We start from the raw sequence: 18365 nt of genomic DNA on the forward strand, positions 1-18365 counted from the left end.
CCTTAGCCAGGGTCAACAAAGAGCAATTCTAAGCAAGTCTATTCAGAATCCTCAGGTTTATCCAACAGGACGTATGCTAGAAAAGCGTTCTCAGGAGGACTGCACTGAAAGACTGTTCTCCTTCAATTCCAGTTTCTGAATTCAGAAGCACCAGTAGCTGCATGCACTTGTTTTTTATAAGCACAATTATATTAAATTCCTTATAGTAATGTTATTGGCTTAGGGTTGGATCCTGCCAGCTTCTTCACTTGGTCTCAAACAGTTATCCTCTACAGTCTCTGTTTCACAGAGGCAGCACTGGGAATCACAGTGCCTGTATTTTTTCTATACAGGCCCTGTGATTCCTAGTGCTGCCTTTTCGTGGGAAAAGGAGACCCCTTCCCTCACCAGTAGAGAAGCTGGCTGGATCTAAACCACAGTTGTTTTTTTCATTAAAAAAAACTTTCTCCTAAGAAATGATTTACAGATAGATTCATACAGCACCATACATGTTCCTGAAGCACACTGGAATTTGCCGAGCTTTGCTTCCAGCTGCAACCCCTGATGATTTCTCAGCCCTCATGACTGACTTGTACAGGGGGAATGCAGGGGAACGGGGGCTACTGTTGGAAGGAAGAGCTTGAAATGTTAGAAATCTAAGTCTTCCCAGCCTAGGGAGAACTGGGTGGACCAGGTGAAGGATCTTCATAAATTAGTAAGTCAAACCGAATACCAAAGATCCAGAGATGTGGAAAAGACAGACCGAATTTGGAAATCTATGATTATCAAGTTCAATTCTACTGTAGCTGTAATATAATTTCTCTTTACCTAAGGTTAATTGTTCAAGTTATATATGTATTAGCTGTTTAAGTTCTACAGTTACATGGCGGAGTGCATACAGATTGTGAATTATCTAAATTTGTCTTTCTTCTTTTTTAGGAATGTGTAATAGTACTGAATACTATATTATAAAAATACCACTTTATGGTGCTAGAGGTAAAGAGTTCATTGGTATGCAATAACCCTTCAGAGTCACGGTGTGCTGTTATACTTTCTGAATAGACTTGCTTAGAATTGCTCTTTGTTGACCCTGGCTAAGGATCTACTCTTGCATTGTTGCTAAAAGAAGTAGACTATTTTACTAGTTATACTGTTATACTGTTTGGCAGATCCTGATGCATCTATTATCCATGCTTTAACTGTCTTGGAGTGTCATCACATCATGATAGTAATATTTTATAAATCTGGATGCATTAACACAATTCTGTAATAGCACTTAATAACCCATGTGATGAAATTATATTAATATCTATTTCAAAGTATTTTTAATAATGATTTAACCTTTTATAGATTTAGATGCATTGTTGTATCAATGATATACAGTACCTGAAGTTTTGTCTAGCTATATTGCTAGACAATTGCTATATTGCTAGCTTTATATTTGTTCTAATATTTTGTAAATATATTTATATATAAAATAAAAACTGTTGTATGAAAAAAGAAGACATGTGATTTGTGTACAAAAATTACAAGATAGTTACTATCCATTTAGAACATTTTGCTTTTCAATTAATGAAACTGCATGATAAATTAAAACAAAAACAAAATTTCTTCAGAAATAACTAGGAATCTGACATTGTGCCATTTTACCATAGTGGCAGGAAGAACGTGACAATCCAGTTTCTTAAATACTAATCCTCCTACCACTTTCTTCAAATAATTTTGCCTATTTTGGTGATGCATAAATATTTGTCACAAGCTAGATTCCACCCTCAGTCATGCTGATATTTTATGACTACATTGTCAACCTTCTGTCTCTTAACTCAGAGGTCCTGCCTTTTTGAGCATGCAAGCACCTTTGGAATCCTGACATAGAATGGTGGGCAAAACCACAAAATGGATGCCACAGGGGATAGATCCACAAAATGTTACGGAGTGAGGTTATGCATAACTCTGCACTTCAGGCAGAAGCCCTACTTAACATGAAGATATTGTCGAAAAGTATTTTCTTGCTTACCAACAGCTTATCTTCAGTCACAAACAGTGTAATCCTAAACAGAGTTACTTCAAGATGGGTAGCCATGATAGTCTGTCTGTAGCATTAGAGAAGAGCAAAGAGTCCAGTAGCACCTATCTGAAGAAATGAGGTGTGACTCATGAAGGCTCATATCCTACCACAAATTTTGTTAGTCTTATAGGTGCTACTGGACTCTTGCTCTTTTCTAGAGTTACTTCAGTCAATCAATGGGCTTAGACTGGAGTAACTCTGTTTAAGATCGCACTGATAGAGAAGATCCTTGTGCCTTGGTGGCAGCTACTGCTGCAACAATATAGATTTTAAAAACCTATACAGTCTGTTGCCAAGTAGGCCCCCTCTCCTGCTTTAAGGCCTGCCATGAACTGTGTTAAAGTTTCCTGCATTGCTGTTTTACTGCTGCACCAAAGACTGCTTTGCACGTGTGTGCTCTAATACACGTGTCAGTTTCCTGCCTGCTTGCTAATTACCCTGCTGCTGCAATAGACTGTGTAGTTTACTGACTCCATGTTTGGATAACTGCACAAAGGACTCTTTTCCTGGGCAGCCCTGCCCAGACCTATATCTGGACTTCCCAGTGTGCGTTTGGACTTTATTACAAGTGTGCCCCGTGCCTGCAGTACCATCTGCCACGGACCGTGCCTGTTCCCTGCCTTGGACTGTGTTTTAAAGTGCTGTTCCCCCTGCCTCTATGGAAGCCTGCCTCATATGGGCCCAAGCCGCTGCTAGCAGCCGGGCGCCTGCCGGGGAAACCTCCAGCGAGCCTGGCTAGGCGCTCCCTGGTCAGTTCCCGCCTGGAGCCTCCCGCGGGCCGGTCTCCGAGCTTGCCCTCGCTACCAGGCAGCCTGCTATCCAGCCCCAGCTCTGCCCAGCCGGCATCCATGTTCTTAGGCAGCCAGAAGACCCAGGGAAGAAGCCTGCTTTGGGAAGCCATTTCAGAGAAGCGAGCACACCACGTCCGCAGCGAGAGTACCTCGCCCCGCTCTGCATATCTTAGGAGCTGCCCCGGAGAAGGAACTAAGTGCCGACCATCCCAAGCACTTAGAGAATGCATCTCAAAGAAACCTCCGCATTCCAGAGCTGATGACATCAGGACAAGCCCTGTCCGCTGGAACATCCTTTCAGCCCACTCGGATCTCCCCCTCCCTCTTTTGTCCCCTCTTCCTGAGGTGTCACTTATCACAATCAGATTACCAAAGTGGCCCATCCAAGCCATTCAGTAACCCATTAGAACCTTTGTTTTAATCTGTGAGAACCACCAAGTACAGCACCAGCCCCAGGGTACATTTTGGGGTATTTAAGCTGGTCTCCCAGACCACTCGGTGCTCAGGCCATTCCCATCCAGAACCCCTCGCTGTCTGTGGCTCAGGCCATTCCTATCCAGAACCCCTTGCTGTCCGTCTGTGGTCCCAGTGCTGGCACTGGGCCACCTCGCTGTCGTGTCTCTGCTTCGCTCCAGGATTGTGAGTATTTCCCCTACCATCGTTGGGAACCTGCTAATGCGAAAGTCTCTATATTTCCTACTCTGTATTTCTTAGACCTTGTATGTTTTCTTGTATGTATGTGCAAGTTCAGGCTTACGCCACACTATTAGAAAATACACGTGTTGGAACCTATTTGTAGTCTGCCTCTTTTTCAGTAGAGTGTCTGGAATCGGGACCTCGGTATATATAGGTCAGATCCGCGCTAATTTTAGTTACAGACTGCTAAAGCTAATTTCCCCTTGTAATAAAAAGCAGTTCTGGTAACAAGTCCATGGGCCAATCAGAAGCCCTGCAGGGCAATAGGTCCATCTGGCCCCTCCTACTTTCTAAAAGCACTTGGCGGGTATAGGAACAGTGTTGGTGGGCACCATCGGGCCCACAGGCACCACATTGGGACCCCGTCTTAACTGATCATACAATAGTTCTGAGCTTTCCTTCATACAAATAAAGAACTTCAAATACACATGAGCGCTTTCTGTGGGCAACTTACTATCTTCTGCAATGAGGAGGAGGAGAGATGCAGGAATACAAAAGCCAGAAATTCACTCCTACTTCCAGGGCCTAAACAATAATGGATTCAGCCCACAGAAATGCATCAATAGCCTCTGCTATCATTAAAAAAACCTGGTGCTTGAATTTTACGTGCTCTTTCCACTTGCAGTATGCATTTCCTCTCATGGAAGAGGTAGAGGGTTATATTAGCTGATTCCCTTCCCTTATTGCCACTCCCCATTTTGACCCCCATAATGATCCTGGGAGTCCCTCACCCACAATGGGCACATTTTCAGGGGGGCACATAAGACTGGGAGCAGGTGGTGGGAGGCAAGAAAAACACACACACCCTTTAGCACGTAAGATCCAAGGCAAAAATAAAGGTTTTTATACTGTGGTGAATACTCTTTATAGAGTATTTCAGCAGCATACACATAGCACATATCTGTGCTACAGAGAAAAAAGGGAACAGAGATTGCTGAACCTTTATCCGAAGGCAGGGAAGGGAAGCAAATCTTAAAAGACTCTACTAGTACTCCATTAGTGTCACACCATATTACTTCTTGTTATATTAGAAAAACTGTGCATTCATGAGAACAGCAGTTTCAGAAGTTGCTTCCAGTCTTATAAAACAAAACTTGTCATGTGGCTATTTTTGCTATTCTTTAATAGTAATACTTCTTAAAAAACGACCTTTCAATTTTTTTCATTGCGTAAAACTTTGCAATATAAAATATCAACTCAGGCCACCTTCTCTCTTAGTTTAATATTTGTATAGAAAAATAATTAAGCATTTAGAATGGAATAATCTGTTCACAAGCATGCAGGTATCAAATTTATCTTGTGAAATTTCTTCCATGTTCCAGTTGCTTCATTCCTTATTACATGCTGCAAAAGGCAAGTAATAATTTTTATAGCCAAATATCTCTTCATAAGATACCAGGTGGCTTTCAATATTTACTATTTAAGCCATGCATGAAATTTAAACATTACAAAAAAATGACTTACCAGTTGACAATCCTGAAATATGCACATTTTCTGAACGTTCTGCAAGAGCACTGTTTCCTAAAATTAAACATAATGAATAAGCTAATTTCCAAGATAAAATTTGTAAAAATTCTTCAGATATACTACTACAGAAAAAGAAGAGAACAAAACCAAGCTACTTTGATATTCAAATACTTAAGAGCCAAGACCCTTTCAACTATATTTCTGAAAGAATAATAAATTTAGGACAAACAAAATATGACACAAGCAAGGCACAGAATGCTTCTTTGTCATATACAGCAGACAAACTAAATAGAGTACCAGGAGACATCAGAGTCCTACTACAGTGTAACAGATCTTAAAAGATTTCAGATGTTTGAGTTCATTTTAATTGTCTCATTTTTAAATACTTTAAATTTTTCCACTACCTGCTTTTCCCAACTACTTACAGGAAGGTGGACCAGATGATACAATGAAATGGAAAAGCCCATAGAATAACCATAAGCATGTATTTTCTCCTAAGAATGAGTTTAAGACAAACACCATCAGCTTTCCTTGGGTACTGTGAGGGAGCTAATTCTAGAGGGAACCTGGTTGTTTTTCATAGGGTAGGTGTAACAAATAGCCAAGTTCTTAATCTTGTCATACTATGATTTTGCCAGATTTTTTCCTAGTTATGATACTCTTCTCTACTTTTGTTTATTGGTTAGAAGGCCCATTCTGGATAGCACACTTTAAGCTGGCGGTGCTAAGCACTCAGGCTGATCGGTGCTGAAACAGCTTAGGGTTCCATCATTCTGCAGTGCACAACCTTGAGGCAATTTAGTATATGCTGACGAGTTAAGATGTGTCTGTTTGGAGCTGCATTTTTGGGGGGCTGGAGTGGACATCATTTTTTTAAAAAAATTTCACGTGTGTGGTAACATTGCAATGTTGGAACCCATCCCCCACTCCCTGTATTTAATGATTGGGCTATCCCCTACCCACTGGAGAGGCAATTGGTGGTGGGGTTCTGGGGGAAAACGTACTTTTTGTGCTTGTTTAAAAGCCAAGCCAGGAAAGGGTTAAAATGCGGCTACTTCATTCCCTCCTGGCAGCTTCCTTGTCACTTTGTTTCTTTGACATTATCAAAAGCCTGAAACATGCCTGAAAGGAGGGGAAAGCAGCCATTTAATCCTTTCCTGGCTTTTAAAGCCAGCAGGGAATAAGCAACAACGTTAGGACTTGTTCCTGGCTTTGGGGAAAAAAAGTTGTGTACATACCCGGGAGGAAGGAAGCGAATGGAGAAACAGCCTTATGACTCTTACCTCACACTTTACTGATAAAAATGGCGAAAAAGGAGTTCACAGAGCGGAGGAGAGTGGGAGTGGTTACCAGCAGGCAGACCAATCAGCTCCCAGTGAAAAGGGGGGGGGGAGAAGAGAAGCAGAACAGGAGTTTTTGATTCTTCATGGACAGAACATGCGCCAGCTACAGCTTAAAAAAAATTGCAGAATATGCACGGTGGGGGGGGGGGGAGAGGAAAAAAGACAGACAAAAACATTTCTGCTTCCCATGACTCCCTTTCATGTGCAGAACTCGGGAGAACATGGGAAGCAGAATAGATTCTGAAATGCTATAAAGCAGCGGTGGCCAAATGGTGGCTCGCGAGCCACATGTGGCTCTTCAAGCCTTATTGGGCGGCTCCCGGAGGCTTGCAAGTTCACTTCTCCCCCAGCCTCCTTTAAGGGGCCAAGCGGACCAGCCACTCTCCCGATCTATGCACCCACCCATGCTTCCCCTTTCTTTTCCAATGCTGGAGCAAGAAAGGGGCGGGCCAGAGCTGAGGACAGCCCACCCTCCCTCGCCATGCTGAGCGCTCCTCTGCAGGCACCGAGCTTTGCCAGCCCCGTGCTCGCAACGAGTGCCCGGGAAGGGCACTTGGGGGGAAGGGGAAAGGAAGAAGCGAAGAAGTGGCGAGGAAGCGCCAAAGCAGAGGTGGCCCAAGACTTCCTGCTTGCCGGCTTACTCCCGAGTAGGCAAGTGCGCAGCTGGCGAGAGCCAGTCATGGCATGAAGTGCAGCCTGTGTCGGGGTGCTTTTGAATGGGTGGAAGCCCCATTCGTTGCACGGAGGACTGTCTCACCATGTGTGTGCAGGACAGCTGGGATGGAGGGACAGGGAGTGCATTTGCTTCAGAGGACATGTGCTTCCTTTAAGATTGTGTGGCTCTACTTCTGTGATCCTTCCTTTCTTCCTTGATTTCTTCCTCTTCCTTCCTTCCTTCCTTCTTTTCTTTTTCCTTCTTTCCCTTCCTCCCTTCCATGCCTTCCTTCCTTTTTACTTCTTTCCATATCTTTCCAAGCCTTCCTTCCTACCTTCCTCTTTTCTTCTTCCCATACCTTTCCATATCTTCCTTCCTTACTTCTTCTTTTCTTCTTTCCATTCCTTCCTTCCTTCTTTCCATGCCTTCTCTTTCCTTCCTTCCTTCCTTTTTACTTCTTTCCATATCTTTCCAAGCCTTCCTTCCTTCCTCTTTTCTTCTTTCCTTATCTTTCCATACCTTTCCATATCTTCTTTCCTTCAATGCCTTCCATCCATACCTTCCTTTTTACTTCTTTCCATATCTTCCTTTGCCTTCCTTCCTTCCCATGTATTTCCAATTTTCAATAAAACATTGGGGTTGCCAAGTCCAACTCAAAAAATAACTGGAGTCTTTGGGGGTGGAGCCAGAATACTTTGGAGGTGGTGCCTTGCAAGGAGGTGGTGTCTTGCAAACGGGCCCAATCAGCGGCAGAACAGCCCGTTTCTGGTGCTGCGGAGTGCAGGGGCACTCAGCAGTGCCTGAAAATGGGCCTGCCCAGGGGCCGCACAATGACGTCACTCCTGAAGTGACATCATTGCACCTGTGGGGGTGCGCACGTGCGCACTCTGCACGCACTCACCCCCCTCTCCCCAAAGATAAGTGCCAGGCCCCTGTCCCCCGCCAAGAGGTTGAGGGGGCCTGGCAACCCTACCAATGGCCTATGTTCTAAACCAGGCATGGTTTCCTGCAGGTTCAGACTTAAGTAGCTTTCAGTTACTGCCTGAATTTCACCTTGACCATATTAGGAATTGGTACAGACAAGAGAAAATTCTTACTAAACAAGAAGTAGATTTGAAGCTACAAGGCCAGACATTGTGGTTCCAATATTTCCAAATGAGAGCAATTATGCTCTCCTAAGCAACCAAAAATAGTTCCCTCAGACCATTAGCTCAGTTTGAGACACTTTTAACTGGATCTTTGAGGACAATTAAAGGTCTTTTGTCTAAAATATACCATATTGTCCTCAAGGTCCTATACCCAAAATTACCAACGTATGTTAATATGTAGGAGAAAGAACTGCCTGAGGACTTCCAATAGATGAGTGGGAAGCCATTTGGAGTTCTCCCTTGAACAAATCTATACATTCAATTAAGATACAGTTTTATAAATTATTTGCAAATTGGTATCACTGTCCCAATAGACGACATAAAATAAATCAGGGTCTTAGCCCTAAATGTCGGAAGCTTTGTGGGCAAAAAGGCTCTCCAATTCACTTATGGTGGAAATGCCCCCAAATCTATCTTTTCTGGATGGCTGTTTCTAAGGCAATTTTCCAAATTATTAAGGTTAATCTACCCCTTTCTTTGAAGCTGTTTATATTTGATATCTGGAATTATATCCAAACTCCCCAAAAGACAAGAAACCTTATTTCCAAATTACTAGCAGCAGGCCATTTGACGATTGCTGCTTTCTGGTCAGATCCAGCCGGACTTTCCTTGGATAGATGGCGTGAGAAACTTTGGGAGATCTGTGTTTCAGAGAAAACTGCACATAATCCCTTCTTCTGTAGCTCACATCATAGTGCGCAACATAGCAGTTATGAAGAAACCTGGAATCCTGTTTTTGATTATTTGGAAAAGGATCCTAGCATGGAGAACGGACTATAGACTCTGGTTTTCTATTTGACTGTTCTTCGATCTGAAGCTAGTATACTCCATTACACTTTCCAGGGGTCCAAATGTGTTTTCATCTGTGTACCCCATTTTAGATGATCTTTACTATATGTATAAAAATTCTAAATAAAGTAATAATAATAAAAAAGAAACAGTACCAATCTGCTTTTTCATCAATAAAACCAGATTTAAGAATAATCCCCCAAACCTGCTACACAGTCGGCCAATGTTAGTGTGATCTCATCCAATTGTTAAAAACCTCTTCCAGGTTATCAGTCTTCCCAATCAGCATCACCTCCAATCTTATTTGGATCCAGTTTCAGTTTGCTTCTCTTAGCCACTTCATCAGGACACCAATGCACAGAGACACTTGCCTCTAATTCCTTAGATAACAAAATATATATCTAAAGCTGGATGTCATCTACGCATTAACAACAAATCTCAGTTCCTGGGACACCTCACATGTCAACAGCCAGAAAACTAATACTGAATCTCCAAAACTTACTCTCTGAGTTCAATATTACACAAAGGACCAGAACCACTGTATCTCTCAACAATATCTCTTGTTCCAAAGGGCTCAGCAAATCAGAACGGTCCACAGTATCAAAAATTGTTGACTGATTCAAAAGCATCATCAAAGTGGCATCATTCCTACTCCTCTGCGAATAGTGACTATTCACCCATGCTTTCTCCTTAAGAAATTTTCAAGCCATAGCTGATTTATGGTGATCCCCTCATGGGATTTTCGAGACAAGAGACTAACAGAGGTGGTTTGCCACTGTCTGCCTCTGCAGCCCTGGTTTTCATTAGCGGAATCCCATCCAATACTAACCAATGCTGACCCTGCTCAGCTTCTGAGATCTGATGAGATCATGCTTGCCTGGGCTATCTAGGTCAGGGTATTGGAAGATTAATGGGATATTATTTATCAGGTTATGCTATTTACCTTCATGGCACAAAAAGCTTCAACAGTCCATTTCCATCACATTTGGCCACTATTAAAGGGACAGGATTTTTTTCTCTACACCAGTCAGCAGTCCTAAAGGCCCTACTCTAAGAACATCAGTTACTTGTGAAGAGCGGAGCCTTTACTGCAGTGGGCCCAAGGCTCTGGAATGCCTTCCTCAATAAGGTGCAGTTGCTTCTTCCTCATGTTCTTTCAGATGGGTTGCAAAATGTTTTGGGGCGTATGAGGATGTTTTCCTGAAGAGCCCAGAAAAAACTTGAAAACTTTCACACAAATCCTTAGTTCCCCTCCCCTACAGAAACGAAGCCTATGTACATGTCCTTGGAATGAATACACATTCACCAGTTTTGCCCCACCTCCATTCTCTCTCCACTCTCTTTGTCATCTTTCTTGCCTCAAATTTTGAGATTGTAAGCTCCTTGGGGCAGAAATTTGCCTTCTTGTGCTCTGTAAAGTATTATGCACGTTGACTATTCTATGTAATTTTAAAAAACTCACCATCTGATTCAGCTGAATGTAAACATAGCCGTGCTAAGTTTGTGAAAACAAAACCAAAAATCCTACAGCACCTAAAAGACATGTATTGCAGGATTTGCAGACTCAAGACTTCTTTTGTTTAAGCTAAAATTGCCAGGTAGCCCAACCACTGCCACTAGACTGCTATATAACTAGAATGGAAGACAAATCTGTAAGAATTATGCCATCTTCAACTCAAGCATGGAGTTCTTTGGGTATGTGTGAACAGATTTCAAACAGGAATCCCCACTTCAGTAATTCAGTAAATCAGGATCATAATCTTGTGTATTAAATTAGTACACTGACTACTCACAATCTATTCCATTATTTGTGCTCTGGGCAATTACAATATCATTGAAAGTTGGCTTGAAGTTGAAGACTGAAAGACTTGTTGCTTCCTCTCCAGGCCAGGTTCCTCCCACTCTTGGTGGAGGAGTCATTTATCTTTGCCTACCCCACCAAGCACAGTCACCTGCCTGCCTTCAGCTTTCCCTGGGCTGCCACAGGAGAGAGCAGAAGTTCCCAACAAAGGCAAAGGAGAACCAGCAGTGATGCAGTTTGTAGCAGATCTTGTATCTTGGCAACACATTAGGTGGGTTTTATAAATTTGACAGGGCATTCCTTTGAAAGGCTGAATCCTCCTTTCCCTCCTCATTTTAAACTTCAGGTGCCAAATAGTGACCTTGCATCCAAAATTGCTCTCTCTTTCCACAGCGAGGACCTTTCTTTCCTTGCTGCAATGCCGGAAAGAGCAAACCTCATGTTTCTACTAATGTAGGTTATGCTGCAGCAAAATCAGCCATTCAGGACTAACATTTTTATCCATCAGCTGATCTTCCTCTCCCTTACAGCTCTCTTCCCTACTGAGAACAACATATAGGAATGTCTGTTAGTTGTGTCCCTTCCGTGACAGGCTTCACGCGTGGGGAACAGTTTTTCATCATGTTCTACGTAACCGTATATGGGAGAAATTTACCAACATCTCAATGCAGAGATGTTTCTTTCCAAAATAGAACACAGGAGCTTGCCCAAAGCAAGCACACCTCTAAGATCTTCTTTCATATTTCACAAAGTTGAGAGGAATTACTTTCTGTGAGGTAGACTATAGTGTTCTGAAAAAAACTGAGGTGATACAGATGCTCTTAAAGGGGCCAGTAAAGCACTAAGCTGATCGACCATAAAGTATGCCATCTTGTTGGCCTGTTCTTTCCATCTCCACTTGACGGTCACATACAGCCCTCCCTAAAAATAAGGATGTTGCACATGTGATTCTTAGCACATGTTAACATCTTTCAAATAACAAGATGTCATTTGAAAGGTATATGCATAAGTGCCATACTCTGTCAGTAAAAAGAATATAACTTGATATATTCTAATGCAACACACAAACAATGCAATTGAAACTCAAGGGACAATACTAATCATATATTTCCAATCTTTGTGCTCAGCACACATTTAACATCTGAAATGTACAACTTTATTTACTGAAGTAAATGAATGGCTTTTCAGTGAGATGTTTTGCAACTGAGTATTAGTACTATACCACATTCTTTACAGTTTATATGAAAAGAAATTGTTAAGTACATTCTCCAGTTACAGGGACTCTTACATCTAAAGAATCAAGTCACGCTTCCTATAGAGCCATCTTCTGTAAATATTATTTTTCTGTGAGACACTGGAAGTATATTGATGGGTTATTTTATCCTGTCAAAGAGTATACAGAATAAAGGTGATGGAGCATGAGTGTACTATCATAGGCACACCACAAATCCAAAAATATCCTTGCTAGCTATCAATTTATTTATATATTCATTTATACCCTACTGTCTCCCAGCCCTCTGCAATGTAGATAAAAAGTGGCTTATATTGTTTTCCTCTCCTCCATTTTATCCTCACAACTATCTTGAGGTAGATTATACTGACAGTGTGTGACTGGCACAAAGTCCCCCAACAAATTTCCATGGCACAGTGGGGATCTTAACTAGGGTCTCTCTCAGATCCTAAGCAAGACTTAAAATGGATTTTAACTTCTGCCAACCACCAAGCACTGTGCTGGTAACAAGAACATCGTCATAAGCATTTGTACTGGTTTTAGAAGCTTCATTTAAAATAGGTTGCTTCAGAAGGGGGCAAATCCCACATTTCTTTTTCCACACAGTCCTAAAACTTTCCCAAGTACATACAATCATGATTTAAAAACACCATGTCAGCCAGACAGTAATGGTTATGGCCTGCAGCAGTTCCATAACTAGAAAAACAGTCACGCTCATACATTACATTTATTCATGTATATGCAGGCTGAGGGAAAGATAGGGCAAACCAGCCCTTACCAGCCCTTATTCCATCTGTTTAAGTGGAATCATCTAATGCTCTCATTAGTGACCTCAAGAGCAAGAATCACATATATTTTTAGATACCAAGTGGGAAAAAAATGAAAGCCCTTGAAGAAGTAGAAACATATACAGATAGATATAGGATAGGAAATGGGAAACACATAAGTGAGTGCTGAGGAATCCTAAACAGAAACAAGCCATTGCATTTGGAAGAATAATCCAGAGCTGGAATTCGGCAGAGGAATTACACTTTAAAAGTATTACTGCCAAAAGAGATCTAGAGATAAAACAAATCATCTTACATAAGATCAGTGTGGGGAAAATGCAACATGATTTTTGCCTATATAAAGATGATCACATGACAGATGAAATGGATGGATACACTTCACAACAGATGTGAAATCATGTAGAATTCAGCAAATGGTGTCTATAAACCACCACAAGTATATACAAAAATGTATGGACAGTGAAAATAATATATACAGGAGGACAATGGTTTCAAGTCAGGAAGCACTATAGAATACAAAATGGTATTATTACTCCTTTAAAAGAATGGATGGAAACAGGGGTTTTTAAAAGTATTCAAAAATGAACTTCATCCAAACCAGAAAGCAACTGAATGAATTTCAGGTCTATTTCCGAAACAACTATTTTCAGAGACAAATTAAACCAATGGAATAGTGAAAATCTGCCAAAGTTAAGCAGTACAAAACATTGTAATTTTGTACAAATCAAATTTCTAAAATATGGATATAAACAGTAGATCTCATTCTTCAAGAGGCCAGAGTTTAAACTACATTGAGCCTCCAATTATAAAGAGTTTCTTCAGAACAAGTCAGGACAGCTCAATAAAAACAATTTCTATTCCAAGCAAGTCAGTCTGCTGCTTCGAGCAATATACTGAATGCACAGGCAGTGGTATTTAATGCATGCAGATATTGGGATGGTATCAACATTATTCAACGTAGGTTAGGCTCCTAACCATGATGCTATAATTTTCTTGATCTAGATTAGTAGGAATCATTAAATACTGATGCACTCATCTATTCATCTATTCCAAAACATTACCTCCTGTGAAAGATAAAGGTAGCTTTGCACCCTGCTCAGTTAACAACAAATTGTTACTTTCTCCAAGTATATTTAGAAAGGAGTCATCAACTGAAAGCGAATCAGTTTACTCTCATCAAATGCTATTTAGTTTTGCTTTATGCTATGCCAACTAGCCTGATAACTCCTCTAGGCAATCATTTACCTGAAACACCTTCTTGAAATTCCACCTTGGAGAAGGCATGCAGGAGTAGGATTTCATGAGATGAATTTCTTGTTCTACCTGGAGTGATAACAGGCATTTTATTGTTTTCAAATTAGACCACTCCCTTCTTGACTTTTGGCTAATACAGAATATACAAATAAGGCAAAGAAAGCATGCCTATACCAATTGTTAAAAAGCAACCACTACAACCAAAAGGAATGGAGGTATCAAGAAAACTAAAACAGGCGAGATTCTATAATTCTTTCACACTTTTACCCAGTGCTTGTTTTTCATTGGTAGACGGGTATTTCTGATAGTGGGAGAGTTTTTCACAGACTCCCACCTCCTACTCCATTGTGCCTTGGGATATTTTGGGGGCCCTTAGATCCCAAAGGCAATATTTAGAGAAACTGCAATAGCAGACTGGAAAATTCCACTTACAGAGCCTTTGTGAACTGCCGGATGATTTCATGATTTCTACTAAGCAAAATGACATATTTTATATTGACTGTTTATTCTATTATCCTGCTTTTCATCAACAAAGCCTTCAAAGCGGCTTACGGTATAAATTTTTTTAAAAAATATTTAACATTGTCTTCTCTGATCTCCTGTTGTAAGATAATATTTGCCGCCCTGCTGATGGTTTATTCTAGCCCCATTGTTTCATGCCTTTAATGTCATGGGAACTGAGGCAGTAACCAGCAGGCAAAGGGGATGAGGGTGATTTCTGCAGTAATTGCCCTCTGGACTTATGGCTGTCCAAATCTTTTTGTTTAACCTCCCCCTCAGCCACCCACAATCAGTAAAAAAGGGAGACACAAGCTTTATCTAACTGGTTGGTAGCATGTAAGCTTTGTGCTCCCTAAAGGGCTCTTATTTGTGATCCTACACGAATAATATGGTACTTAAGGGAGCCCCGTGGCACAGAGTGGTAAGCTGCAGTACTGCAGTCCAAGCTCTGCTCATGACCTGAGTTTGATCCTGGCAGAAGCTGGGTTCAGGTAGCTGGCTCAAGGTTGACTCAGCCTTCCATCCTTCCAAGGTCGGTAAAATGAGTATCCAGTTTCCTGGGGATAAAGTGTAGATGATTGGGGAAGGCAATGGCAAACCACCCCGTAACAGAAGTCTGCCAAGAAAACGTCATGATCCGACATCCCCCCATGGGTCAGTAATGACTTGGTGCTTGCACAGGGGACTACCTTGACCTTGACCTAAGGGTGAGGTAAGTATAACCTCTTTTACACAGCTTTTTTTAACTTGACAGACAAAATGCAGATGGAACTGAACAACAAACATTTACCAAAAATAATGTGGAACACAGTAAAGGTTAAGGGTGGAACAATCAGTATGGAATGTACAACTAGCTCTCAGCTGCATTCCCCAGGGGTTACACTTTCCTCTCAGTGTACATTAACAGGTTGAACTGAGCCTTAGTTATCCAAACACAAACACCAAGGGGAGAATTGATTCCTTTGTCTCCAGGTAAGATTCTCAGCATTTAAGGTTCAACTCTAACCTTTCCCCCCCTCACAGCTTAGAAACTTACACTCAGGTTTCAGGCAACTGCTTTACCACACATTAAACCACTACATAGAAAGATCTGACAGGCCCTTCATAGGTTGCTTGTTTACTTCACTAACAGTGCAATCCTAAGTAGAGTTACTCCAGTCTAAGCCCACTGAAATCAATAGGCTTAGACTGGAGTAACTCTACTTAGGATTGCACTGTAAAACAAGTTTCCTTCTCTAACCTGACCCCTAATCCTATCTAAAAGTGCCTCTCCCCAAGCCTGACTAAGATGTTGCCTTTATTCAGGGCTGTAGTTCCCTGTCTAAGGGAAGAAGTTTTTCTTGTCCCTTCTTAAGCTGAGGTTGGATCACTCCCTCCAGTCCAGTGGAATTCCAGGGGCTCTGACATGCAACCACTTAGATTTGCATAAGGCTTAAACCACAAGGATTGGTCCAAAGCTCTAGAGGATAGGTGGGACTTTGGGAATAACTGTCTTAGGCGCCATTCAGGAAGGTTTACTTCTTCAAGCCTTCTGAAAATAGGTTTGCAAACCAGAAGAACCCTTAAACCATGGCTGTGTTTTTAAAAATAGAACGTATTTATTAAAAAGAAAAAATGTTCACACTCATACTTGGAAGCACAACAATAAACTGAGCTAGGGATTCCAAAAGAAAGGTGTAAATTCGCAATTCCTGTGTCCCTCCTTCTATACATGCTCCAACAAATGCAATTCTAAAGCAGGTTCTTTAACTTAGAGATAGAGTGTGTGCTATAGGGGCTAGAGGATCTGAGATACCCAGGTTCTAATCCCCACTCTGCCATGGAAGCAGGCTGGGTGACTTTGGGACAGTCACACATTTTCAGTCTAACTTACAGCACAGTTGGTTGTTGTAAGGATAAAGTAGAGGAGTAGAAAATGCTGTAAGCCGCTTTCAGTTCTCACTGTAGAGAAAGATGGTGTATAAATGAAGGAAATAAATAATAGGTTAAAAAGCTACCAGTTTTTCCCTTAAGTTGGGCCAGAGTAGAGTAAAACTAGACCCCTATGAAAAGTAAAACATGGTACTATTAAGTAATGGCTCTGAGTAACACAGAAACACTTAGGTTGAGAATGACAGTCAAGAAGAACAAGATGGTTTTGGATAATGTACTAGTGAATGCAGCTTCATACAGTAACAAATAATCCCTCTTTTATAGGTCTATCTGTTCAAGCACTAAAGCAAATACAAGCTTATACAACAACTCTATATGTAAAGCACACAGAGACAAAAAAACCCTCTAAGGCAGAAAAAAGCACAAAGTTCAAAAAAGATCTCAGCTTCTATTTTTTTTGCTTCACTTTAGCTTCATGTGTGATAACTTCAAAACTGAAATGGTTTCATCAAAGTGCATTCTCCAACTAAAAGAGCACTGACTTTATTATCCTTTCTTAGCATTGTAAAGACAAAGATTACCTGAATTTAAGAAACAAATAAAAACTATCTCATGTTTACTGTTTAACTACAGATGAAGCACCTATGCAGTTGCTAAGGTAACAAACTCTGAATGTAAACTTAATTGTACAGCTTAAAGTGAACAGCCAGAAGAGGACTAAAGCTCAGAATGACAAAGCCTAATGAATTGGAGAATCCAACACAGTGACACAAAAGTCTTTCTTTTGTTCAAGAGCTCTCTCCCTTCACACACACCAGAAAGGGTATTTCAGTACAGGCCTTAGCTAGGAAGAAAACAGTCATGAGTTTCCATCCGTCATCAAGCTACAAAGTCAAGGCTTAGAACAACTATGCATTTTTAACTGAGCAATTAATACAAACCACTAGATTTGTAATCAGGCAGAAAAGGAGCAAAACAAAACCCACTTTTAAAAGATCTGATGTTGCCCTAGATGATTTGTATTCTCACTAGATTGAATCAGACATTCTTGATAAATAATCCCTTAGCCCATTTTGCATTGTAACTTGTCACTGAATTCTAAGTGGTGATAACGAGCAAGGACCAAGATTATTTAAATTGCAAAACTTGAGTTCTTCCAGGTCTACCACACAGCAGTTTTTGAAACCTCACTGAGAGAGGGAAAGGTCCACAGAAACCAGTACTGGGCTTCCCTTTTCAAGAGATTTCTTGTCATTCCCTTTAACTGGCACAAGTGGTGAAATAATTATCTGTTTGAAGTGCAGTACCTGCAGCAAGCGCTGGAAGTGAAGGGTATCACCCTACTATTTTACATCTGGCTTCAATTTCCTGAGCAAAGTCTGGAGTTGATCAAAGTAAAGCCCATGCACATAAACATGAAGTATTTATTTTTAACAGTATACATTAACTGCACAATGCTAAGGGGTGGGTTGAAAGAGCTCAAGGAGTCAACTAAGGTTAACATCATTGTAACTCGCACATATGTGGGCATAACCCCACCCCTGCGCCGGTGGCCGGACAAGGCACATTCCCGCCACAGGCTGGGAATGTGCCTGTGTCCTGGGCAGCGGCCAGGGCAGGTAGCCAGACAAAGATGTGAGCCAGACAAAGGGTCTCTTGCAGGTGCCAGCCTGCACATGGGCAAAATCAACAGCAGCCTGTACATGGGCTTTCTCTGTGGTGGTCCCAACCCTGTGGAATGGCCTGCTGAGGTCAGGAGAGCCCCCACTCTCCTGGCTTTCTGCAAACAATGCAAAACTGAATTATTCAAAAAGGCTTATTACTCAGATAGGAGGGAAGTATTATAGGGAGGAGATGCTTCGCTAATAAGTTAGGGGCCGTAGACTTTACAACTATTTTGCCTTGCATACTATCTGTTGCTTTGAATATATACTCCTATAGACTACCTGTGCTTCATGTTGTCTAATGTAAGTCCTAGAATT

General features: G+C 41.4%; 1 protein-coding gene across 2 annotated transcripts in view; it reads right to left on the reverse strand.

The window, feature by feature from the left end:
- Positions 1-18365, reverse strand: part of LRP12 (LDL receptor related protein 12) — a 54235-nt gene that overhangs the window by 17490 nt on the left and 18380 nt on the right. The window contains exon 2 of one of the 2 annotated variants that reach the window (XM_054985809.1): positions 4999-5055. The exons of the other annotated variant lie outside the window; for it this stretch is intronic. Within the exon in view, the coding sequence (XP_054841784.1) occupies positions 4999-5055 (57 nt within the window). The remainder of the gene's footprint in view (positions 1-4998; positions 5056-18365) is intronic. 2 annotated transcript variants of the gene reach the window in all.

Source organism: Eublepharis macularius, chromosome 7 (genome assembly GCF_028583425.1).
Source record: "Eublepharis macularius isolate TG4126 chromosome 7, MPM_Emac_v1.0, whole genome shotgun sequence".
Taxonomy (NCBI): domain Eukaryota; kingdom Metazoa; phylum Chordata; class Lepidosauria; order Squamata; family Eublepharidae; genus Eublepharis; species Eublepharis macularius.